This window comes from Periplaneta americana, chromosome 6, assembly GCF_040183065.1.
Source record: "Periplaneta americana isolate PAMFEO1 chromosome 6, P.americana_PAMFEO1_priV1, whole genome shotgun sequence".
NCBI classification, from domain to species: Eukaryota; Metazoa; Arthropoda; class Insecta; order Blattodea; family Blattidae; genus Periplaneta; species Periplaneta americana.
This window is the reverse complement of record NC_091122.1, coordinates 159,583,779-159,611,344: the sequence shown is the minus strand read 5'-3', so window position 1 is coordinate 159,611,344 and position 27,566 is coordinate 159,583,779. Positions and strand designations below refer to the sequence as shown.

At 35.3% G+C, this 27,566-nt stretch overlaps 1 protein-coding gene across 7 annotated transcripts in view; it reads right to left on the bottom strand.

The window, feature by feature from the left end:
- The window catches only part of Patronin (calmodulin-regulated spectrin-associated protein patronin), a 242,515-nt gene extending 217,911 nt beyond the window's left edge, over nucleotides 1-24,604 (bottom strand). For 3 of the 7 annotated variants that reach the window (XM_069829419.1, XM_069829421.1, XM_069829422.1), the window contains exon 1: nucleotides 24,147-24,602. In XM_069829419.1, the coding sequence (XP_069685520.1) occupies nucleotides 24,147-24,302 (156 nt within the window). In that variant the 5' untranslated portion in view covers nucleotides 24,303-24,602. Of the gene's footprint in view, nucleotides 1-24,146 lie in introns of all 7 variants that reach the window. The other 4 variants (XM_069829423.1, XM_069829425.1, XM_069829420.1 and 1 more) reach the window with 3 other exon arrangements.
- Nucleotides 24,605-27,566: the final 2,962 nt, after the last annotated feature.

Below are 27,566 nucleotides of genomic sequence, written 5' to 3'. Positions count from 1 at the left end.
TTAGATCACGACTGACAGACAAATACCTTCGTGATCAACTACGACTGGCAGTAAGTGACATAATTCCTGATTTTGAAACTTTGTCGCAGAGACATTCTGAAGACAGTTAATTTTAGGTTGTGATAATGTGTCCTATGTTTTCTTGTTCATTTCTTTCTTCGTTACACGTCCTAAACAACTTCCCCTTCGGTTGTCCGCCTCCTTCCATAGGTGCTATGCACGTTGCAGCTTACACAGTGGCTCGGCGCACCATGGCCTTTTCGCCACGGCTGGCCTGAGGCATAGACTTTTTAAGTCGACATAGTACTGTATTATTTTACGTGGTGAATTCAGCCCATGTCACACACCCACCGTGTGCGTCTAATATCGGTCGCAGAATCCAAAAAAGTTAATTTAAAAAATCACAACAATAAATTTCACAGGCAAAGAATGTTAGGATGAATTCGAGAGGTTCGGATTACGATATGATTTGTATTCCGCCTATTAGTCCTTGCACTGTACCGCTCACATACTTTTCGTAATCAGAACTCAAGGGTTTCCTGAATTGCGCAGTAAGTGCAAGCGACAACTGGATAATTACTCCCTCGACAATTATTAGGATGTGAGATGAACCTCATGATGCTCTGTACATAGTGAAACATGTCGATGCCATATAATGACGTGTAAAATCTCTGCAAATTCCAGACGTTACTGTTGAAATTGTCCTTCAATTTCTAGATTTCCTTCCTATTAAGATGATGGTATTTATTACGTTTGCAATAAATATCTTAAAAGTGGTCAGACTACATTCGTGACAGTCTCAGATAATAAACATTCCAATCTTTACATACAAGTGAAATAACACGCAAATAAACAACAGTTACATAAAATATCTCACTTTATCAGATCTTGAGGATACAATCTCCATACTTCGCAATCTCATTTCATACTGTCACATTGCTGCCATAGTTTTTACTTTATCTTACTAGGGAGTTTTGAGTAAGTCACTTCACTGTGTATTGGACGGATTTTCTGCATATACGAGAGCTTCAAAATATACAAGCCAATTTTTAAAAATACGTCTTTATTTTTATCTTACAAATGAACAGTCCACTGCAAGAATGATGGATGTCATTTGGAAAACATTTTGCAGGAGAAGCAATTAAAAGTTTGAAATGCTTAGCGCTCAAAGTTTAACTGTGATTTTCCGATCATTACTGGACAATGACTATCAGTGTTAATGTCATATAACTCTGTATGTACATTCTATATGTCTTAAGCTATGCATTGACAGTCTTGGTTCATTTTCGACAAGAAAGTGACATCCATCATTCTTGCAGGGGACTCTTCATAGTAACATGCGTTACAAGAGCGGTATGTTGAAGTTTTCATGTTCGAGGAAAAGTTTGAAAAAGCGAAACGTAGTTGAGCTTTTTTAATTTCCGAAAATTGAAAGAAAACATACCGCTCGTGTATCGTACATTATTTTGTGCGAAGATCGTTTATTACATACCTGAAAGACGAATTTCTAATTAGTTGCAATGAAATCTCCATCTTGGTTTCTGTTCAATGACGGCAAATTTGCAAAACAAAAATATCTATCTTCAACATCGTTGCTTTAAAATATTTTCTGTGTTTACTATACTCCAGCAGGCCGTGATATACGTCTGTCTCCCCCCCCCCCAGTCTATAAATGCGAACTTAAAACAAACGGTAAGGTTATGTAATGATTTATTTTTCATTTTAATATTTTAACAATATTATTTATATAACATATTGCAGTAATAACATCGGCATCTGCAATCTTGTTGATTTTTTCACGGCTTCCTTAATGTTATTTGCATCATGAATGCAGTAACTTTAGTGGAGTTGTAGAGTTTACTTAATTTTTGCAAATATTTAAAAACAATAATTAACAGTGTAATTTAGGTGAAATTGCAGTGGTAAGTTTCCAATTTATAATTATTACTATATTCAACGTCTCTAAAAATAATATGTTAAAAGCCTAAAGCAGTAAAATCAATATGTCACTTAAGCGGTAAGAAGAGGGAAATTGTTATGTGTGTTAGGTTGGGAATACTGAATGTGGAATTTTACACTTTCCGCGGATTGGTTTTGTGCGGAAACCAAGCAAATACGCACGATCTCGCACAAAATATTGTACACCATTCTATGTACTTAATATACTACAATACTTCACAGTTTGCCGACAATTTCTAAATTAAAATACGGTAAGATAGAAGGTTTTGGCCTGAAAAAATAAAATAAAAGGTTTTGTAAAAAAAAAAAATAGGCCTAATCATACTTTTAAATATCATTTTCAGAGACAAACAGCGAAAATTGGCAAAAAAAATAAATAACTGTACCATTGGATTCAGAATGTGAAAAATATCATTAAAATGTAAAATATGTTAAAATACAACACTAAACAATTAAAATTCATTTAGCTAGACATGTTTCAGGACTTTCTGTTCTATCTTCAGTAGCTTTTGGGCCAGATCAGTCGTTCATGCTGCGTGTCGCCAAATGTTGTATTTTAACCAGAGTGCTGCATTGGAGTTAAATCGCTCGCTTGAACTCGATCGAGTGTCGCACACTCGAGTGAGATACGATCGGTCGTGATACGCTCGTAATAAATAGAAGCACAGTATAAGGTCATCTCACCGACATGTCTTATCTTGTATGGAAGGCGACAGATAAGATACACATATGTTTTGCTCACACGGTAAAAATAAGGCTTTATTTTCTGCGTTTATGACAAACGTTTAATGGAACAGTCAATGGAACGTACCAAAACAGGAACATGAAGTTATAAATAAAATATTATGAAAAACTTCGATATACAGTTATTATTGCTAATTAATAATTATTGAATATTTGATTTACCACATATATAATATGATAGGTCCATACATAGTGTTCCGCCTATATACTGCGACAATGTAGAAACGTTTTACAAAATATTATTGATATAGCAGTAGACTAATAACAATATTAGTACAGAGATAACGTCACAGAAAATATAATAAAACGAATAATCATGCTGCACAACTGTTACAGACGCAAAGATTGATACACTAATTATTAGAGGTTATTATTATTATTATTATTATTATTATTATTATTATTACTAGAAAACTTGATACAGTTCTTGCATTATCGTGATTGTGTTCTCCGTTTATAATAATTACATTTACATCCAATAACATCTATCAGATGTGGCAAAAACAAAATCACTCCTGTATGGGAGAAAAAAAAAACATTTACCTACAACATTTATATTAAATTTTAAAGCAAGTTTTGTAGCTGTACTATGGAGAGGTTAGTTAAACACTGCAAAGTTTTGAAATGATAAACATCTATGATGTTACTACACAGTTCATCACTGTAACAAGAACGAATGTCTAACGCTCGGCTTATACCGTTCGAGGATTTATCGCTCGTGACAATTTTATCCATAATCCATGTGCGCTAACTATCGGATTATGCTATGAACTACTTGGCGCTCGAGCGAAAACGTCCGATGCAGACCTCTGATTTTAACATAAGTTATTTTACATTTTAATGGTTTAAAGAAAAACACTCTTGATTTATGACTAATATGTCTACTATGTGAGAAATATGTTTATTACGTTATTGAGTCAAAATCGGTTTTTGAGCAAAATAGTACACCATTCAATTATTGTTAATTCCGGTATGTGGAGTGGATATGCGATGCCCTATCACTTTTAATAGTGCGTCTATTTTATGGTTGTTAGAAATAAGTGTAATTTATTAATTCCCGACTATGCATCTGTTCAGGAATGACTTACTGTTACCAAAGAATTTTTTTTCTTCTTTCACGGTTTAAGCCAATACCTGTTCTGTTCTCACATCTCTACCAAATGAATATAAAGGTAATTCGTTACAAATATTATTAAAGCATTTCCGACGCCTTAAAAAAGCTTACGAAACAACATCTGTGTCGTTTAGAAGCTACACAAAATACTGAAAACAAAAAAAGTGTACTTTAAATCACTTCCCTTTTATAAGCTACTGGAATGTGTATCGTAAAAATCCAAGGGCAATCCTTCCCACGCCAGTGCGAACTGGAAGTCCTTTCAGACCAAGGCGATACCAAACATGAACTCGTAAAGAAAGAAGCATTTACGCCTTTGTTAGACAAACTTATTCATTTCCGCGAATAGGAATTCATTGAAACCTTAAGGACACCAATCGCAGTACCATAAGCTTTACCACCTGCTACCAAAAAACAAATCAATGTGCCTTAACACTTAACAGAACACCTGCCCTTTCCTAAACCAATTTCAATCACAACCACAAAGCCACAAAAAGAGGGGGGACTTCCTTTTAAAACTTCTTTAATACCAAAGTTGCCAGGAACGAAGCAGTTAAACATATGGCTGACTTCATCGGTTCAGACGGCCGGTTCTTAAAGTGTGGGGTGCGGTCTGTGGGTGGCTAGAGAGGTTAATTTTGGAACTCTAAATAAATGGAAGAAATATTACATTCACACACAGTCTAGTATATACAGTCACGAAGCTCAATATGTAGGGAATATGCATCCATAGATAGCTGCTAACCACTAGGATCGCTACTATCGCCTCATCACAGACAATGCGAAATAGTACCGGCACAGTCTATTGTTCCTAGTACCCTCAACAACTCAAGCTTCGTGACTGTATATATTAGACTGTGACATGATTATGTAATTACAGATCGAGGGTGTTAAAGTCTGTGTAATATTAAGTGGGGATAAAAGAAACATATGATGACAACGGATTAAAAAATTAGTAAATTATATATCTGACTCTTCACTTAAATCTGCGGTTCTCAATCTTTTTAATGGCGTGCCACGAAATTTGAAGTACCACTAATCAAATTTATTATGGGAAAACGTCATATGTTGCTGCCAGGGTCGTAATAAACGTTTTTGTGCTCCAGTACCAATAATTGATTGTTTTATTCAGACGTGTTTAATTAAGGAACAATAAAATTACTCTCTGAATTTATTCAATGGAATGTTCCATAAAATATACAGAAAAGAACTATAGGCCTATATATTTTATGATTCTTTCGTTTATATGACGTCATTCCATTTTCGGCGAATGAAGTGTAATGAAATTTTGAATTCCAACCAATCACAGTCATACATCGCGATAATTTCTGCAGCTCGATTTATTACTATCAATTTATCGCATTGTCGTTCTTTTGTTTAGTGAGTATCGCCAACCGCTTCCACGTAAGTCGATGAGCATGAATCCATTGTACTAAATAAAGTGCGTAATTCTACTTCCACATCTACATCTTAATCTTCTAATTCCATGTCCATTGTATCTAAAGAAAATGACATACCTTCATAACAATTGTTCATTTAATTAATGTATTAATCAGGTTATTTGTAATTATACTATAAAAATGTTTGAATTAAATTATGATTTCAGCAGAAAATGAAAACGTATTTGTTATAATAACAAGAGAAAAGCGCAGTACACGTAATTAACATTTTTAAACCAGTATTTCGCTTTTCTCAATTGGCATTACTGCATAACATTCAATTTCTTTATTGCAGTAATCGTTATTCATCTATTTCGACTTCATAAATATACAATTATTAACATTTTGTGATCGAATTTGAGGGATATATTATTTACATTTCCATTTTATTCACGAAATAGTCCCAATAATGTCACTCGAGTTTTGAGATTTTCCAAACAAATCCACTCACTTCGCTTGTGGATTTATCAGCAAATCTCGGAACTCTTGTGACATTACTATAGATAATTTTTATTTTTATACTAGGCCTATTTCCAAAATTTAAGCACCACCCAGCAATGTCTCGCTTACCACTGATTCATAAATCTTCCTGATTTAAACAAAATTAAAAAAATAATCCAACGTTATAGAACTTGATTTAAATATTTAAGTCAGTGACGTTTATTAATATTAATTAAAACCACACAGATTTTCACAACTTTCCGTTTTACAATGACCTCAACATAATAAACTATCACAGAGCTTCCGAAACCCTCTGATTGAGATTCTGGCTGATATGTACCTCTATTATCAGACAGTACATCTCACTTGACGATATATGTCAGAGGAATAACTATTGTTTGTATGCATCTGAAGTCTGATTAGTGTAATATGTAGCTAATCGGCGATGTGTGCAATGGAAGGGAAAAGGAACTGGTCACCCTATCCCATTATCTCCTGGCCTAGTTGCCTCATAAGTGGTGCCTTGTTGGTATCACTAGTGGGGTTCAGACCTGTCTTCGGACAGTTGACTAAACAACAGCCTTCTCTTACGCGTGTTTTGAATTTGAAAGTAAGAACAGGTTCAATAGCATTCAATGCGGCAAAAATAGCGTTATGCTAATGAGCAATGACTTGAAATAACTCATTAATTCAAGGCTGAACAGAATTAATAATTACGGCTAACATTTCATTTCTGAACATTATTAAAAAATTCTCTCCGCATATTCTTCAATGAACATGTGTTTAAGACAACTTTAAACTTAAGATCATACGGCTAGTATGAACTCAACACGATGCTGGCCAAATTATATTTCACAAACCTAGAACAGCAGTCCGCAATGAATAAAAACTGCAAGTCCACTAGGCGCGGTCATAAATACTGTCGTTCAATACAAGACACCTTCCTGTGCCACCCAACAAAGGAATGTAAAGCAAAGATCTAAATACAATTGGCTATCATCTTCAACGTGCATACACACACAACACAACTAAACAGTGATGAGAGTAATTCCTCACCTCTTTCCTACACAACGTGCTTTAATATAGGGAAGATTGTCGTACCTCTAAAATCTAAATCAACCATGGGGAAAAATGGCTCCGAAGGGCCACTGCACTCAAAGCCGCCTTACCTCACTCCACCGACCCTCTCCACCGCCTGGTGCTTCTCTAGACATGCTTCATTCAGTGGCGGGTATGGTTTCGATCTCGGGACGTCAGTTTCAGAAAGAGCGGCAGAAAGAATTTTTGTTACTTACAAAAAGAAGAAAGTCTGTTGCTTAATATGTGGGTTTAAAATTGCGCATATACAACGCTTCAATATTAAACGCCACTTTAATCGGAAGCATAAAGCTGACTTCGGTGATCTTACAAGTATTTATTTACAATTTTAAAAGCTATTTTCGTAATATTTGTGAAAAGATACAAAACAAGATATGTTTATGGTATTTTCAGGATTTAGATACTTATTATTTTATTAAGTATCTGGAACTGAACTTATTTAAAACTTTGAGTGCATATTAGGCCTATTTGATGCGTTCTCTTTCCAAGAAAGATTTTCAGAAGTAACTGCAATGGACATGGAGATGTGTCTGTTAAATAATCCATTTGTATTGGATGTTACCCAAGCATCAGAGCCACTATAGAGATGCAAAAAAGCACGCCACTAAAGTGTTTAGGAAAAAATGGATTACCTACCAGAGGAGCAATTCCCTAATCTGCGCACATTTGCAATGCGTATGGTATCTATGTTTGGCTCAACTTACTGTTGTGAGCTGTTTTTCTTTTCAAAATGAATATGACCAAAAGTATCTCCAGGTCTAGGATCACAGACATGCATTTAGTTTCAGTATTACGGTTGAGTCGTTCTATTTTAGAGCCAAATATATCCTTTTTAGTTAATAACAAGAAATTTCGAGGGAAATCAACAACAAAAAAAATGAAAACCAGCAGTATAGATCTACAGTAGTATTTCGTTTTATTCATATCTCATATATTTTGTTTAATATGTTTTAAAGTTAAATGACAGTGGAGCTTAGTTTTACTTTCTTTAGTATTTATAAAAAGAAACAATTTATTTTGTTGATCATTATATTGTGTTAATATGTTTTCAAGTTAAATGACAATGGAGCTTAGTTACTTTATTAGTTTTAAAAAGAAACAATTTATTATGTTGAGCATTGTATCTTTTAATATATTGTGCAGTTAAATGACAATGGAGCTTTGCTTTTTTCTCTATTGTTTTTAAAAAAGGAATACTTTATTATGTCGACCACAAGGCAGTTCAAGAATTTCTTGTGCACATGATAAAGGAATAGTTATACAATTGAAAAATATATAATTTGCCTAATGACAGTAGGTGGCCGTCATAATTATTGTATGATACGTGTACTTCCTATAAACAAAATACTGTAAAGATTTTGAAACAAGAAATAAGAGCGGAGAAATTACTTATGCGTGTCGAATCCACCACTGCACTTGACTTAGCAAAACAACTGCTTTACCCCTCGCCTGTCAATCAAACGAATGTGGGGTTAGTAGGAACGTTCCCTCCCTACTTTGCTTATAGTCCCCATAGCTGCTCTAAATACTTTTCACATTTTATTTTTTTTTTTTTAATTTTGGGAAATGGACTTTTTTAAATAAAAAAAACGCTTGAAATAATTATTGAAGAGTCCTTTACAACTTCCTGCATGTATTTTCCTGTTTTACAGATCTACTGAGGATGGAAAAAATAAAATGAAGGAATATGTAATGTGTTCAAAGGTACAACAGGTTCATGTACCTTGGAACATACCCTCTTGTAAGTTGGAACACATGACATATAGGTGGGAATATAAGCTGTAAAAACTGACAATCATATTTAAAATGTATTTGCAATCATAAACCAGAGCAGGCTTCTCTGATTGAGATTTTATTTCCTGGAGAAGCAATAACTGCTTCAACAGCTTTCTTCAAGACATCCGTATTAATTGGGGGCCTCTTAACTCCAGACTTACCTAGTGACATGATCTTAAAATAAAATAAAAACAAAAACCGATAGTATCTTGTACCTTGGAGCATGGTAAAACATGTTTTGTGTTCAAAGGTACAAGAGGGTGCACTTTTAAACAAATATGGCTCCCAAAACTAGAGATTCGAATAAATCATGGAAATTAAAATATTTTATTACTCACCACATGATAGGGAACACACCGTACTTCAAAGATATTAACAAATACAATCTGGTTTTGTGTTAGAAAACACATATCAATGAACGAAATGTTTACTTTTGGTACTAAACAAATTCTTTTGTCCACAGAACTCACAGTTTGCAATAAATCAAACCGAAACTACGACCAGAGCTACTTAGCGACTTTCTCTATAATCTACTTCAGTTTGAGTCCTCTAGGTAGCAGCAAAAATTTAAAAAAAAAAAAAAAAAAAAAAAAAATGTTCAAAGGTACACTATGCTGAAGGTACAACAGTCTCTCCTAATCAATGAAGGTCTTTTCTTTACGTTCTAACTCATTCGGATACTGTACCTGCGGTATCGAAATAATAATGTTACTTGATGACAGAGACAACCAGCTTTTAACAGGCTTCCATGCATTGTACTGTGATTCAAGAAGCACCCAAGAGCAAGTGCTAAAGAAATGTAGGGCTTATTAGGTTATTACAGCACCCGACAATAGATCTTGCATCATTTTTGGTAAGCGCAAGTAAAGCTATAGGAAAGCTACGTTCAGGGACGTATTCAAGGGGAGGGGGGTTATCGGGTTTGAACCTAAACAAAATTGCATATTTAGATTTGAGTATTTTTTATCCACAATCGTTTTCCCTTCTCTAATTTTTAACTGTCAGAGTAACAAAATCTACATCGACAAATACGTAGTCCTCCTACCCCTCCTTCAATATAATCCCTGTGCTTGGTGCTGTGGCACGTTCGAATTATAACAATGCTATCTACGGTCTAGTACCGACCTTGCAATAAAATGAAACTGACACAATATGAAATTTAACTTGTTGTGAAACATATTGAAACGGTTCTTTTGACAGTTCTGCAGTGCAGATGTTAAATATTGTGCATTGTCGATTTTAAACTCATTTTAAGAGCGGTATTCACCCGTTCGTTAGTTTGAGTTCTGACTTTATTGTGAAAAGTTCGTTTAACGTTTTGTGAATTTGACAGTCCATATTTTTAATATAAACTTCACATTATCGTTCCGGGTTCTTTGATATGTCTAAGCGACCGCAAAGCTCAGTTTTATCATTTTTAGCAAAAAGTCGCGTAGTGATTCTCGCGAGATTTTCACATTGGCAAACGTTTCTTCGCAGCCGCAGTGTGACGATGTTGTGAACGTTCTTCCTAGAACTAGTTTCATATCCCCCTGCGAAAACTCAGCTGATAATGATGATGGTGATGATGATGATACAAAAAATTTAAAATACCGATATGTAAATTGTAAATAATTTTAATAATGACCCCCCCCCTTGACGAAATTCTACGTACGCCATTGGCTACTTTTAACACAATAGTATTAGTATCAAGAGATTTTCAGTCTATATAATTCATTAGCATGTCTAATTGGTTCTTCACATATTTTTCCAAAGTTCAGTGTAAATATTGTGCAATGTCTTTAATGTCAAAAAATAATATGTACTCGCATAATTATCTAATATTTTGGAGCCATTCTTTGATTGTATTTCCTGCGATTAACTAGTAGCCTAACTCAAGTAAATAACTTCTGATATGGTAGCCACTCCGCTCCAGAAATTCGGGACTGTCCCGACGTTTCAGTCCTAAGTGTATCCCGCCCAAAATAGGGAAATAGTCAAAATTCCGATTTTAAATAATGGATAAAAAAATAAAGGGAATAATGTTCTGTTTATTCACGAAAAATTTCACCTAAACTTGTTTTGCTATTTTTGGAGCGCAGCAACAACTTTTTTTTTAACTTTCGAGATCTCGATTTTCGATAATTGTGAACAATGATTAAATAGATATTTTAATTACATTGTTTTGCATCTTAACGCTGCTTTTGTTGGTCATTTAACGACGCTGCATCAATTAGGTACTAGGTTATTTAGCGTTGATAGAACTGGTGATAACGAGATAGTAATTCACGAGATGAGGTCGAGAATTTTTCACATGATTAGCTGACATTCGCCTTACAATTGGGGAAAACCACGGAAAAAATCCAAGAAGATAAACAGCCTAAGCGAGAAGCGAACGTTCTTGATACTGCTAAATCTAGTGCACATCTAAGAGTGCGTAAATTTTAATTGTCGAGGTTGCCACTAAAGCTAAAGCATGATTTATTTCTATATCACACGGAACAAGGAGTGACGTTTCTAAATACGTTTCTTCTACACAATGGTAAGTCTTCTGGTAGTTCCAAAATTAGTTCATTTTTCGTCAAAAGACACCACTAAGCAAACACTACCAGCAGTAGAGATCATGGCTTTTCACATACAGAAATATCACATTGTACACTTAGCGGCAAAAAGAATGGGCCGACTCTTGGTCGATAGAAATGCTAAGTTCTATCGCGCGGTCCACTCGTGTAAACGTAACCCACTGCAAGGCATTGCTGTGGTGTCTCTTCATTGAAAGTCGTCTGTCTATAATGTAGTAAACCTTAAGAGCAGTGTGTGGCCCAGTGGTACGAAGTCTGACATCCGTACCAGCGGTTGTGAGTTCGCCTCCTGGTACGGTAAAATTATAATTTTTTTATTTTAACTTTTACTTAATTTATTAGTTTAAATGTGATGTGGCATATGTTAACAAACTTCGTTATGCCTGCCTTATAAAAATATTATTGCCCATCACCTGTGGGCAATTAATAGGTGAGACCTGGCCTGTATAAACAAAAATACTTGTTTCACATTCTAAAAAACCGGACGCATATCAAACACAAATAAATAATTAAATTAACAAAAACAAACAATTTTTTAATATATTAACAAAACAAGGCCTGTGGTGGGGACTAGTATCTCGTCCACAAACCACCTGCGTCAACAACTGCCCTCATTCTGCGCGGCATGGAGTCCACAAGATTATGGAACAGTCTAAATTCTTGGCCATCTCCTACCACGCATCTAGAACTCTGTCCCACAATTCCTCAGGTGTCCGAACGGGTGGTTGTTCTGCCCAATTAGAGGATAGGATCCTTTGGACTGCAGCACACAAATTTTGAATCGGATTCATATCTGGTGAATTTGGAGGCCAGTCGACTGGGTCGACATCACGCCTCCTCGTAAACCATCTTTGAATCCGGTTGGCGGTATGTATCGAATGATTATCCTGATGGAAGAAAAGTGTTCCTTCTGGATATCGTTTTCTGTTGTATTAACAGATAGCAGTATTGCTTGAAAGAGAGAGAGAGGTTTATTATTAGAGTTTGGGAATATTCTAAGAGATATCGCCACATAATTATAGCTTTGCGAGACACATATGATGGCAGATTTGTAATTAAAAAAAGAAGAGTGGGGGAGATTCGAACCTTGAGCTATTACTATCAATTTGTTCAATATACCAATGCCGTAACGACTTACGCTACTGTGACTGTTACTATCAGTTCGTCATAATACGTGGTTTTCCTGTTCATATTCGCTCCGGTTGATTTTGTATTTATCAATTTTATTATTATTTCACTCTTCAAGGGCCCTGGTGTATCTAGAATTAACACGCCATTCGATTTTATTACCTATTTTAGACTCTTAAACAAAATACAGCAAATTTAAATGGTTTAATTATGTGTTATCTGGTGAACTATGGCTTTGACGAGACGAGCATGCGCAATGTTATGTCTCTGGAACTTTGAAATTGTCGGCAGGACCATTCTTTTTGCCGCTAAGTGTACATCTTTTTTAACTCTCTCACCTGTAGCGGAACCTGGAGTATGAGTGGATTCTGGAATGATTCATAACATTATTACGTGATGAAAAATCTAAACCTCACCTGGCCTTCAAACCGATAAGCCACAGACTGCCACTTTATTAGGTTCTAACTCAGCTCCAAAAGCCGAAGTACCTTACATAAACGTATGAACTGAATTTGTACGAAATCGATTTCCTTGTTTTTTTCATTAGTTTATTTTACGACGCTTTATCAACTGCTATGATTATCTAGCGTCCGAGTGAAATGGTGATGATGCCGGCAAAATGAGTCTAGGGTCCAGCCCCGGAAGTTACTCAGCATTGGCTCTTAATGGGTTCAGGGAAAACCGCGGAAAAAACTTCAACCAGGTAACTTACCCCAACCAGTGAACCTGATTTACTTGTTAAATTTAACAGTGGATAGAAATATACATTCTTATTCAAGGATATTAAACTACGTACATATGCTTAAAACTTCAGAATGGGATAAAAACCAATAGCCCATGGGCAGCAATGAAGGTCCAAGGAGTGTCTTAATCGTAGCATTAGGTTAAAGAGCAATATTGCGTTACATTCGTTACGGAGAACGAAATTAGCCTATACGACGGCAGGAGAATGCGAGCATTACAAGAAAATCTGCCCAAACATGTATTTCTTTGCCACATTCCATGTACACTGCACAGGATATGAACTTGATCTTCCGGCATGGGGAGATGCACTAGATATTCGGCTGTGTCAAAAATTCAATTAGATACATCGCTATCAAACCACTTTCTGCAGATTTCATGCAACAAAATAAAATAGCCGTTATAATTTCGTAAATGTTTCTTTCGCCTATCTACTTTTGTATGAATATTAACTGCTCAGAGAATATAATAAACTAGGCCAGCTCATCTTACCTTGGGAAACCTCCAACTGTAACGAACTTCAAGGTCAAAGAACCTCTAAACATGCAAAGGAAAGGAGTTCAAATTATTTCGAAGATTACGATAAGTCTCCCCATTATCACTTTTGTATGTGACATATTTTGTGTCTACATGTGAAAATCGCACTTGAATAAGCACTGAAGGTTGTAGACAATTAAAACCCACTATAATTTGAGCGAAAAAAAGGAACTATTAATATTAGATCATTAACAATCCATGTTGTTGCATAGTTTTCGTCTAGCAAGTCAATAACGTCTTATCAAAAGATTGAATATTAAATCCCTGGAAGATTTTGATGGATTGTAATAATCACAGGAGTTACGGGGCAGGTAAACTTAAGAGTACCCGCTACCCCTGTCATTCCCGTCCATCAACACAGACACAATACAGTCCCTATACTTTAAAAGAACACAGAAACAATTTATCTAATATCTTTCCAACAACAAATTTGGTGAGTCTTTAAAATTTCAGGAAGAAAACGTTTCTAAAAGAAACATGTTCCATGACATATTTTCGAGCAGCACTATATGTAGAATAGGTACAGTGTAAGATTCTAATCTTGGAACTTGCAAGGTGAGAAAGTGCGCTAGCAGAAACGAAAAACAATTGAAGAGTCCATTGCAAGAATGATGGATGTCATTTGGAATACATTTTGCAGGAGAAGCGATTGAAAGTTTGAAATGCTTAGTGCTCGAAGCTTAACTGTGATTTTCCGATCATTACTGGACAATGACTATCAGTGTTAATGCCATATAACTCTGTATGTACATTCTATATGCCTTAAGCTATGCACTGACAGTCTTGGTTCATTTTCGACAAGAAAGTGACATCCATCATTCTTGCAGTGAACTCTTCAATTCATAGGAGATAGTGGTTAAACCTTCTGTCATTGCAAGTATGTAAGTTACTGGTAACAAATATACAAAGTGAACCGTTAGTAATGTCATTAATTTCAGGTGGTTATTCTTTGAGACATTTCAAACAAAAAAGTTTAATACAATTTTGCTCATTTTTTATTCCTTTCCGAGATAAAAATTATTTCATATGAAACATTTCATAGTGTGTTTCGGGAAAGCCATTGATTTAATTCCCAATATGCTCAGTCAATTATTTAAGCTAGTGTATTATGATAATAAATGATTGAAATAATTTTAGTTCTGCCCTTTAAACATGCAGAAATTTGATCCAAACAAATGTAACATTTTAAAATTCCTTTTCAAAATGAAAACTTACATTTGTTCAGATAAAATTTCTGCACAGCTAACGGACATTTTTTTTAACTTTGTAATATAGTACTGTGAAAATGACTTATTCTTTCCACCGATATTATTCAGTCTTTTCTAGCGAGAAAGTACCCATATTTCCTGGAATTTTTTAGGATAAGTAAATTACTATTATTTTATATGATATTCTAATTACAGTGTAAAATTGCACTGAACTATGGAATAAATTTGAAGCTACAGTACTGAAATCTGTTACGACCTGCTTTCTAAAACATGCTACATACTTCACAGCGACTGTGCAACTCAATACTGAGTCAAATTGTATGCTTTCTTTTTTCTTTCATTAAAATAAAGTCTAATAAATAGACTTTGCTGTAGGGCAGCATTCCACCCAGAGCTCAAGTTCAGTTTTATACTGTAGATACACTCACATAAAATACAGTACCACATCATTCTTTAAGGGAAACATACAAGTACCTCCTTGTTAGAACGACAAGAACAATGCAGTTCAGATAATTTAAAAATTTCTCCATAATATGAAAAGGCAACACTGAGTAAGATTAGGCACATATTCAGGAATTTTATTTGAGTGTGTCCAAAATAAAAATACAGGGGTCCATAACCATATTAGTTGTCTTACTTAAATACAGAGTGTCTGAGACAGAAATATCAATAAGTTAGTTTTGTAACTCAGTGGATAATACATTTATTCAAATATCATTTGCAGCAAATGACAGAGGATAACAATAAACTTCTATGCATGCAACTCTTGTAGCATGACAGGCGTCCTGGCAGGATCACTTTCTTGCCAGGTGTTTTCCAGCATCTTCAGAGTGACAGTTTTAGAAGCAGCTAGGTTCTTTCGAAGCAAATTCTCCAAATTCGTTACTGGGGTTCTGTAGAAAATGTATTTTAAGTATCTCCAATAAAAGAAATATAAAAGGGTTATATCCGGGTAACTAAGAGGCCATGCTATGGGTCCACCTAGTCTAATCCAACTTCCAAGGAAGCAGTTATCCAAATGATCCCTCATGTGTGTCACGTAGTGAGGAGTTCCATCTTGTTGAAAGAAATATTCTTCAGGTATCTGACGGAGGGCATAATTCTGCAGCATGTCCAGATAAACTTCTTCATTCATAGTTCTCGCTGTGAAAAAGAACAGGCCATTCACAGTTCGCAGTAAAAGGCCGCACCAGATATAGATTTTAGGGTTGTCTCATTCAAGCTCGACCTTACTGCAAGCGGATTTTCGGATCCCCATATCCGACAATTATGACTGCTAACGATCCCAGAGACATGAAAGGTGCATTCATCAGTGAAAACCACCTTCTGCAAAAAAAATCCATCGGCATTATCAATCCTCCATAGCAAGCCAGTAGCGAACTTGTATCGTACAGAGATGTCATTTAGTTTCAAACAAACACCACTGCAATCTACCATGGGCTGTAGTGACGCCAATATCGAAACATGAGAAGTTGCTGTCATATTCAACTTTCCATTACACTGTAAACGTCATTTTGACTGTCAGTTGTGTACAAATAACACTGCAACGAGTTATAATACTCTAACTCGTTGTAACACCGCTATCTACCAAGGGTAACAGTAATGCCAACATAGAAACTTTAAGTCTCTCTTTCATTTGTGCAAACAGCATTTGCATACATCTATTAGACCTATGTACTAAGTTACAGACCTTTCTTATTGGTAGTTTTTGTCCCATACACGCGGAATAGGTACACAATTAAAAGTAGCGATTTGGAAACCTACAGAGGTGTGAAAATTATTAGAACAATAAAAACAAGATTTCTTGACATTTCTCGGTTTTAAAAACTAATTAATGGAAACCAGAGTTTCTTGTCTTGCTCCAGTCATTTCAAAATTATTTTTCTCTGACTTATTTTGCCCACTCATCTCTTCTTTGCCACTGTTGATGTGGTTCTCGCTTTCTTTCGAGGAAGGTGTGCATGGAATCCAGCAGCATTCATCTTGCGTCAGACAGATGAATCTCTGTTTTCTTTCTATTCTTGGGCTGAATTTGCTCTTCCGACAACATTTCCCTACTGGAAAAGACGTGTACTCACTACTAGTACACAAAGATTTCTTCATTCTACTTACTGATGGTTGAGAGATGCTTGACCTCGTTGATATTTCAGTTTGTGTATGTATTTTTCTGCCAAAAAACACTTGTTCAGAGCTAATTTTCTTAGAGAAGGATCACTTATCCTTCCCATTTTAATAAATTTTCTGAACAATACAACAATACAGCAAAGCTGCACGAAATGTTTGTATATGCTTCCCTTAATCCGTCACAAAAATACTACACTATAACAATATTGTTTCAGAAACATCCGACAAATTAATACTCCAGAATATTTTTAAATTTCATATCTGTCTTACTTTCAAGTCACAATTGAAGACATTATTACAAAAACAGCCCTTGTCAAAACTGCTATTTTTCAAGAGAACAATAAAAATAAAAAGAACAACACATGTCAGCTGTTTCCGTACAATTGGTGTTTATCCTTGTGGCAATTATACCTGACATGTGTCATTGTTGGAACCTATAAACATTTGAAATAGTAGCAAATGTGTCCTTAACTCAATTTCATTAAAAGCGATTAGGGCTGTGTTTTTTAATAATGTCTTCAATTGTTTTCGATGGTCCTCGGGGGTGAGCAGACACCACCCTTGGATATACTCGTATTCTTGTGTATAACTGTGAGGACACAAAAACTTGCTCAAACACTGGCAAATTATTCACAGCATCACAACAGAAAGCGAAAGTACAGAATGAGTCAGCCAGGGCTAGACCGGCGTCAGTGTCGGCGTCGTATGCGTAGTAACTGCTGCGCCATCGCGTACGTTTCATGTTTAGTTACGTAAACACGTGAGGGTGCAGTTGTATACCGTACATTTAGAATGCAGTAGTGTGTCCATTATGAAATAAAGCTTTGAATGAGTGTTTATTTATGACAACTTTGTGAAATAGGAATCTTGGAGAACAGTTGTAACAAACTTCCGTCAGTCATTCCCTGATTCGCCAGAGCCTTCTAAAACAATGATTTACAATTTAGTGAAAAAATTTCGTACAACTGGATCAGTATTGGATAAGAAACGAACATGTGTGAAGCATGTTCCTCACTGAATGTTAGATGAAATTGGCAATCTACTAGAGAGAAGTCCTACGACATCATCCCGCCGTGTAGCTCAGCACGGAACCCACTTATCAGAGCAGACTTACGTTTTGCATGTGGTTCTAACAGTCAGTGTATGATGGACTACTTGACCCATCTTAATTTTTTATAGTGACGAAGCATGGTTCCATCTCAGTGATTACGTGAACATTCAAAACAATCGTTACTGGGACACTGAAAATCCACACTGTTTTCACAAACAACCGCTACATGACATAAATTCGAGTCATTTCGGAGAACGAACTGCAGCGAGTTGCTGGACATGTCTTCAGGAAATGTGCAGCCTGCCAGATATCACAAGTACGTCATTTCGAACATGAATTGTGAATTCGGTAAGTACATCATTACGCAATACTAACCGCAAAAGCGAGGAACGAATCCTCCGCATATGGTAGCGTCGTTACGTATGAATCAGCTGCCGTGAGTGCGGTTAGGCGTCTAGCCTCAGCTGGTTCAGCCTGTATTTGTAAAAGACTGAATAAACATTTGTAGATTATATACGAGGCAGTGCTTGAAAACCGTGGTTTATCCAGTACTGTAAAGGTTACTGAAACAGGGACGCTACATTTTTACGGTACGAGATTAGTCCAAATTTCGAATGACTCTTTCAAGCAAATGTGTTCACTTGTTCATGGTCTTCAATTTTGCTCTTTTTAAAATAAAAGACGGTTCTCTAATTAATTTTTCGACGCCTATGACTAGCACTGGTTACATGCAATGTTTACGTGTCTGAAATAACTGAGATTCGCCAAGTATGACAAAGGCTCTAATTAAAAACCATGCATTCTATTTAATTTCAGTTAACGGACATATGTAGCACGACTGTCAAGCACAAACAAAAACGGTTTACAATGCCCAGTACTTGTTTTCTAAATAGAGACTAACAAATATTTAACAACACGATGAAAAAATAATTCTTAGGATCTTATAGGAGATACAAGGGAGATATGAACTCGTTGAACAGGAAACTGGCCCAGTTTTCATGGGCTAATGTTTTCATCAAGTAGGCTGAATACGAAGAACATTCTTTTCCAAGAAAACGCAGTTTGCAGCCGATTCATTTTCTGAAATTACCAACTTTCAAATCACAACCAATAAAGGAGAACAATTTGTGTTAATATTCCATTATGTAATATTTTAAAATCAAGAACTTTATAGGCCCTAATTAGCTTTAAAGTACATTGTGTTCACATTTACATACCAACTTCTGAGTGGATTGGAAACTTACAGGGATCCTGAAGAAAACCAGTGTGGATTGGAAAGAGAGGAGGCTATTCAGTAATCTTTATAAGAGCCAACTAGTCAAAGTCAAGGTAGGAGAAGAAAATAAATGTCAGAGGAAAGTCGAATAAGTCAGGGAGAGGATTACAGATCTTTTATTATATCTCTGCCTTTGTGCAATGTCACATTTTGCGGTGAAGGAGAAGAGAGAGCAATCAATTGTGATGCTTTTTGATACTCTGACGCCCACGAACAAGTTAAGCCACTTGAAATTTAATGGCCACTCACCAGCAGAGATACAATGCAACGTCTGTACGACACGGATGCCCTTTATCACCTAACCTGTTCAACATCCACTTGGACGATTTAGTGAAGAACTGTTTTCAGAACATGGGAGGAGTGATGGTAGAATGAAGAAGAATAAAGTGCATAAGATTTGCTGATAATATGACATTGTCAGCAGAAGATATTATACTAAGAGATATGCTACTAGAGCTAAATGACAGCTGTGGGCAGTATGGGATGACGATAAATGCAAACAAGACGAAGGCCATGGTTATCGGAAGATAAATAAAGAAGGTAAACGTGCGAATTCGAAATGAGGCGGTGAACATGTGCTTCAAATACTTGGGTTGTGCTATAAGCAGTAACGTGAGCTGTTACCAAGAAGTCAAATGGAGAATAGCAATGGCAAAGGAAGCTTTTAATAGAAAAAGGAGCATCTTCTGCGGACCTCTGGAAAAAGAACTAAGGATGAGACTAGTAAAGTGCTTTGCGTGGAGTGTGCATTGTATGAGGGCAGAAACACAGACATTACGGCAAAGTGAAAAGAAGCGACTAGAAGCATTTGAAATGCAGATGTGGAGAAGAATGAAGCGGCTGAAAAGGACAGAGAGAATACGAAATGAAGCTGTGCTAAAAAGAGTGGGTGAAGAAAGAATAATGGTGAAACTGATCAGGAAAAGAAAAAAAAAAAAAAAGAAATTGGCTGGATTACTGACTGAAGGATGCACTGGATGGAATGGTGAAAAAGAGAAAAGTTCGGGGCAGAAGAAGATATCAGATAATAGACAACATTAAGATACATGGTTCGTATACGGAGATTGAGAGGGTTTGCAGTGAAAGATCTGTCCTTGGACAGAAACCTATGAATGAATGAATCCTGAATTTGTAAACCCTTGTGCAGCCAGGAGCTACGTTGTTTTCGAGAAATATTCTTAATTTAATTCAAGTCTAAATTTCAGAGAGTCATGCAATGCTAATCACCAGAACAGACTGAAGTGTGACGATATACAGATGAAGTCTATACAGAAATGTTTTAAACTGAATTTCTGATTCTAATCTTTAACTTACAATAAAATGTGTAGGCCTACAGTCTATGTCACCAGTAATTACAGAAATATACAGTACCGGTACCATAGTTCTAATAAATCTGTCTTATGTGGTTACGTATTAAATTATTAATGTTGTCATATATTTCATCGTTTAATATTTGATTTCTCAATTTTATAGCGATGTTATTAATTACATTAAATTAAATTTACTGTGACGTGTATCTGTACCTAGTAGGCCTGCCTACCTACCTAATGAACCTTCTGTTCTGAACTGCATCTTTGAGGCTACATGACTATTTTGTCTTAAAATTATGTCAGGGATATAGCCTAAAACCTTCATTTAATTTTTGGTAGGTTATTTAACGACTCTGTATCAACTACTAGATTATTTAGCACTGATGGAATTGGTGATAAGGGGAGGCCGAGAATTCGTCATAAAATTACCTGTCTTATAGTTGGGAAAACCTGGGGGGAGGGGGAGAACCAACTCAAGTGGAAATTGAACTCTGCCAGAACGTAGCTTGTGATCAGCAAACACTCTACCATCTGAGCTACGTCGGTGGCCTCCCTTTATTTAACGTCTTGTCATTAGCAAGACAGTATACCATCACAGTCTAGTATATACAGTCACGAAGCTCAATACGTAGTAAATACGCATACATAGATAGTTTCTAACCACTAGGATCGCTAATATCGCCTCATTACAGACAATGCGAAATAGTGCCGGCACAGTCTATTGTTCCTAGCACCCTCAAAACTCAAGCTTCGTGACTGTATATACTAGACTGTGATACCATAATGATTACGTCTTTAATGCCAGTGAAGCTCTGTTCTGGCCAGATAAAGTCTGTTTCTACATTAATCTGATTAATTAACCCAAAAAAGTATTCTCTTACATCACCATAAAGATGATGTATACAATTGCATGTAAACTACATCGTTAAGGTTAAAGAAAACTAGTAGGCCTACCGGTAAGAAAAAAAATATTTAAAAAATGTAAAACTCAGAAACTAGGTCCATACATATACTGGTTGCAAGGAGAGGGAAAAACTACTATGTTAAGTAATTATTTAAATAGTTGTATCTATTGTTTCATGCATCACCTACTTCCCATTTATAATTGACAGTCAATGAACGGAGTGACATAGGTATTGTAAATTAGCGTCGGTAATTGAATGAACAATTGCACTTTTCACTTTTTTAAAAGTCGTTAAAATTTCTATGAAAGGGAAAACAATCTAATGTAGGCCTACATGTTACGTTGTGAAATGCTGTTCTAAAAGAGTTTATTCTTAAGTAAGTTATGTAGATCTTAAATTTATTTCATTATTTTTCAATACACTAACATCACGCAATTTCTAATAAAATCGACTTTTTAAAACCTACAATACAACTTTACTAAAAAACAATTCATTGATTAAAGTTCTCGTTTTGTTTTGTTTTTAAAAAACAATTGATGGACGACGAAGTTCTTTAGGCTAAATCAATTTAATTCAACATTTACATCTCTGTACGCTCATCATATACTTAAAATTGGTTAGCTTCAGGTCTACATAAATGCCACGTTGTTCAATTAAGTAGAATAAACTAAATTGTAGCTTAAAGTAATTAAATTATGTTAAAACTTGCTGATAAAACAGTCTGGAGTATGAACGCCATGTAGTAAATTCTCTAATGGTAAACAATAAAAAATATGTAACCTATTTGAAGCGATGGAAGGATCATGGGAAAATATGAAGACAATACTTTTAACTGAAATGTTTGTCTTCATGTAATAGAAGAAATAATGTATTACTATGAAGAATTTAAACCGAAATAGTGGAATCTATTTCTATCAACATTAATAATGCATTTCATCTAAGCCTATAGGAGGCAAGTACTCTACCATATTCATTTGATCTTATTGCTCTTATTTATCTCCAAAATTCTAACAATGTTGACCAACACTGCATTATAAACGTGACAATATAAAAATATTATATGATTAAAAAAAATCAACTCCTATTTTTTTTATGCGTGGATAAATTTCAGAACACGGATTCCTTCCTTTCCCTATTACTTACTTCCCTCAACCTTGTGCACACAAAATAAATTATTGGCACTGAAAAGTGCCTTTTCGTGAGCATGGTGATGCGCATTCAACAAACGCAGACAAATCTGCTCTTTTTAGTACCTATTTTAAGATATAATTTCCAGTGAGGAATGCGTATACTGAAATTAACATAATACTGATCACCATTTATGTAGTGAGATTGTAAAATTCCTCTACATAATTAAAGTACGCCTATACAATTTATTCTGCACTGGCTTCATGGTTTGTATGATTTAAATAGCAACGCCACTAAATTTTTACTAATTGTACGATTTGGTTCTTTTGTATATTAACTCCACAGACAATATATTCTTTTGTATATTAACTTCACAGACAATATAGCCTAGTGGCGTTGACCTAGTGCACTGTCAGTCTCCAAAAATATTATTTTCATAGGCTTAACTTATATTCCATTAGCTAAACCATAGACAACGTTGCATAGTGTAGTGTGTTATTCGATATTTACTGAATCTGATCACGTTCTTTGGCTTCAGAAAGAAACCAGTACTGACAAATGGACATCTGGGAATGTTATTCTTTCATTTTGACTGAAGAGAAAATTCTTTAACTTAGCTCACTGTGAAATTTACATTCTGAGGGAAACTTCACTTCTAGTTGGACGTTTCTACAAGAGTTTACGCTCTGTAATTGAATATTGTCGTATAGGCATAGGCCCAGCATTGAAATATAATCTAATTACTAAAATCGGGCTTTGTGTATTGGTCAGACTTCAATATGGGCAAACGTAAAATATTCTGACGCTGAATAGCAGCAGCAGTAGGCGTAGGTATTCTTATGAATGTTGTGACGAATTATTTACATCTTACAATCGTATTACAGTACTAACCTCTGTGGCACATGATTTCCTGTATTCCAATATGTTTACAGTGGCAACCAAAAGTAATTGTTTTAACTTACTCAAAATTCCTACAACGTACCAACAATACTGACTTAGTCTGGATAAACAAGATCGGTACGTTTCAAAATACTGTTGCTTCCTTAGGCAATTAACATTATCACACAATTAACAAATCTTATGAGCCTAGACAGGCAAGGTTTACAATAAATCCTAATTTATTATGTACTAAGCAGTTACAGCAACATTTTAAAGTAAAATGCTCTATAAACGATAATTCACTTCGCTAATAAAAAAATTCCAATAACTCTACCTTCAATTTTCAAAGTGTTAACACAGCCGGTATTAGGCCTAAATGTAGGCAGATAAGTCTCAAGACTGTCAGTAACGACAACAAAATATACGCAATATCTACGTATTTTCTCTTTTCAAACAATTTCGTTAACACAGGGATTGAAGAGATTACAAAAATTATAATTTGACAGCATCTTATACTTCACATACATTTCACACCACTTCGTCAATGCACTAATTCCAACGAAAGAATTAAGTAGGCCTAAAGGTCAAGAACCTGGTACAATTATTAAAAACGCGTACATTTCCAAAATTAGGAGGCACCGTCATCAATTATTTTATCACAAAATCACCGGCTTCTGTATCATAATGCTGCAATTTTTCAAGTTTTGTGGGTTTAAGTCGAACCTACCTGTCTGGTATCATATGTATCCTGTGGCTCCAGATCTTGAACGGCTGTCCTGCGTCGGTCTTCACTCCGATCCATAATGCATTCATCAGCAGTTTGATGACAGTTTTTTGATAGAGTATTTGCCTTTGAAAAGAACTTAGAAATAGCGCTCCACATTCAACAACTGACACAATTTTATCACTGGACTCCTTGTCATCGCTATACCTAGCCTACGCACGATACTTGACAGGCATCAAATGTATCATTAAAATGAGTAATTGAAGGGCGGCCATTTCCGTTATTATATACATCCATATTATCACCAACCGACCGCATTTTACTCAAACTAATTTAATATTTTATATAAATAGTAATTATTTTCGAGACTCATTCTTCTCATTCACACTCTGCACATGAAAACCCGAAACAGTTCTGAAATCGGAAACGAAAATTCACTTTCCCAGGTATTTGGAAAAAGTAGGCTTCCACAATACACAGGTACTTGGGAAAATCACAGCTGGGTGTATCACATCGCATGAGTCATTATTATTTAAGTAAATATACTTGAAATAATGTAGATTTTTAATTAATTCAACTTATAACAGATAAACTGTTTCTCAAAATGTGTATATTACACATGCAGACTTTCGTAAATTATATTCTTCATTTCTTTGACACAGACGTATTTTGCGACAGTACAGAATCGATATCTACAATCGTTGCTTTTGCTTTATCGGTAAATTGCAATAATTCATCGCAAGAAACCAACGAGCCCGTTGCAAGAAACAGTTTGCTGTTGTTATCCAAGGCTGAGAAACAAGATATCTTATAGGGAGACGATATAGTTCATAATCATGCCAGTAGAGTCACTGAATCCAGCGCCAATATTCGCTAGTTTTAAGGAAATATTATAACTTTAAGGCATAAATAGCATTAAGAAACTACCAATTTAATGTGCTGAAAGTAAAGGACAAAATAAATACATAAATTTGTTGCAACTATGTGATACTAGCAGCAACATCTATTGGAAACTTTAGAAACTGTTAAATAGAAGCGACCCTACCGACAGATTCTGGAAACAATTAAAATCAGTTCTGTCGCTTTGCACCAACCTTCTACAATAATGTAGGTTATGTATAATATTGCAACATTGCAATTTTTTGAATGAAATGACTTCACGATGTTCAAGGGTCATAATATATATAGATCACAGGCGTCTCAAAATAAAATGAACAACACGATGAAAATTATAACAGCAATGGTTGTCCGAACAAATTGATTTACTATGTAAATTTTACGGAAATGTTCACAAATTCCTGATATACATCCAAATTGAGGAAAATATGACTAAATATAACAAGCCATAATTATTGCGAAGCTCTAATTGACGGGTGTAATCCCAAAATTCGCTCAATTCATTTAGACATTTTTAAATATAAATTTAACTTTAATGTTATCTTTCAAGATTTTATATTATTATTGCTATTAACAGTGCTTAATTATTGCAATTTATTTAACAACAATATACATATTTAATTCAGATTATTTAGATTTAAGTAATTTTTATCCATAATCGTTTCCTCTTCTTTATTTTTTCACTAATGGAGTAAATCTGAAATATGATACAGTAGACTATTTCTTATATCATCTGGTGAACAACAACTTTGTGAATGTAATAGGCTACTGTACCGTATCTCGTATGTGGCACATAATATTAAACCCATAATTGTTTTCAAGGAATTTTTTCTACTGTAATGACAGCTAGGATGTTCATATTGTAATTCCGAAGTTGAACTTGGACTGTAACACAACCGAATACATAGCAGCACGAGACTTCAACATTTAACGAAGAATAATCCGGGAAAAAATAAACGTGTTACACACTCCTGTTAGCATAATTATTTAATAACAGATGAGTTTACTTTTTTGTTCAAAACCTAATATATTAATATAAATGAACAATATTCCTCAAACTATTCACGACTGTACACAGCTTCACAGAATCATACTATGCGTTGTTTATGTGAACTGCTTATCGCCTGTAGCGAGTGGGAGAAGAGCGAGGCGCGGGTAAGATCTATACTCCTCGCTGTAATCAACCGAAATCTAGGTAAGCCTACTGTTTTAATACAAACTTCCTACCTATGGTTATAAGCATTTAAAGCTCAATGAGTTGCTTTATTTAAAGAGATCTATTATTGTTAGATGGATTTTTTAATTAATTGTAGATTGATGTTTCCTATGTTGCTAGCTATTTTTTTTATAAGTGATGAGTTTGGAAATAACATCCTAAAAGAGGATATGGATGACATTATTAGGTATACATATAGAACTATATACATAATTCTGTATTTCAAAATATGATACTGATAGCCTACTGGATGATACTGTTAATTTTTTTGAAGACATAAACTTTCCTCATTTATTATCTAATCTATTACTTCTAATTATCGAATAATTACTGGGGAAATAGAGAATTAGTACAATTAATATTTCATTCAACATTATGTCAATATCATAAATATAATATTCTTTTAAATTCATATCATATGTAAGTAAGCTTCTGACATTCCATTGTTTTTTTAGTTGGTTATTTAACGATGCTGTACCAACTACTAGGTTATTTAGCATCGATGAGATTGGTGATAGCGAGATGGTATTTGGCGAGATGAGGCCGAAGATTCGCCATAGATTACGTGGTATTCACCTTACTGTTGGGGAAAACCTCGGAAAAAACCCAACCAGATAATCAGCCCAAGCGGGAATCGAACCCGCGCCCGAGCGCAACTTCAGACCGACAGGCAAGCGCCTTAACCGACTGTGCCACGCCGATGTCTTTCCCATGCTGAAAGTTGAATTTCCACAACTGCGTTAGCTGTACCGGATTTATAAATGGACTCAGGGCGCAAATTTTGAGGGGCGCAAGAGGCACTTTTTTTTTATTACTAGGCCTTATGATGTCATGAGCGCTAAATTCCGGCAGTAATCTGGAACACAGCCTGTGCAAATATTGTCTAGACTATTCGACTGTTGATTATTCACCGAAACAGTTGCAGCTTTTCATTTTTGTTTCTGTAACTCAATGCAAAAACCAACTACCCGTTTGGAGACTCTGGCGTTGAAAACAAGCTAAAGAAACATTTGACTGCTCTTCTGTCTCTGTTCTGCAATGACATATTGGGAAGGATTTATAAAACCAACAAAATCCTTTAGGCAAAAACCCTTAATTTGTTCAGAACAACCAAAACAATAATTCAGACCCAGTAATTCTATTTTCGAAAAAGTGAGAGAGAGAGAGAGAGAGAGAGCGAGAGAGAGAGAGAGAGAGCGAGAGAGAGAGAGAGAGATAACTTTGAACAGTTTGAGAAAGCATTATTGAAACTTAGTAGCTGTGAAACTCCAAGTTACCCTAAGATAATTACATAAAAGCAAAGTTTTCAC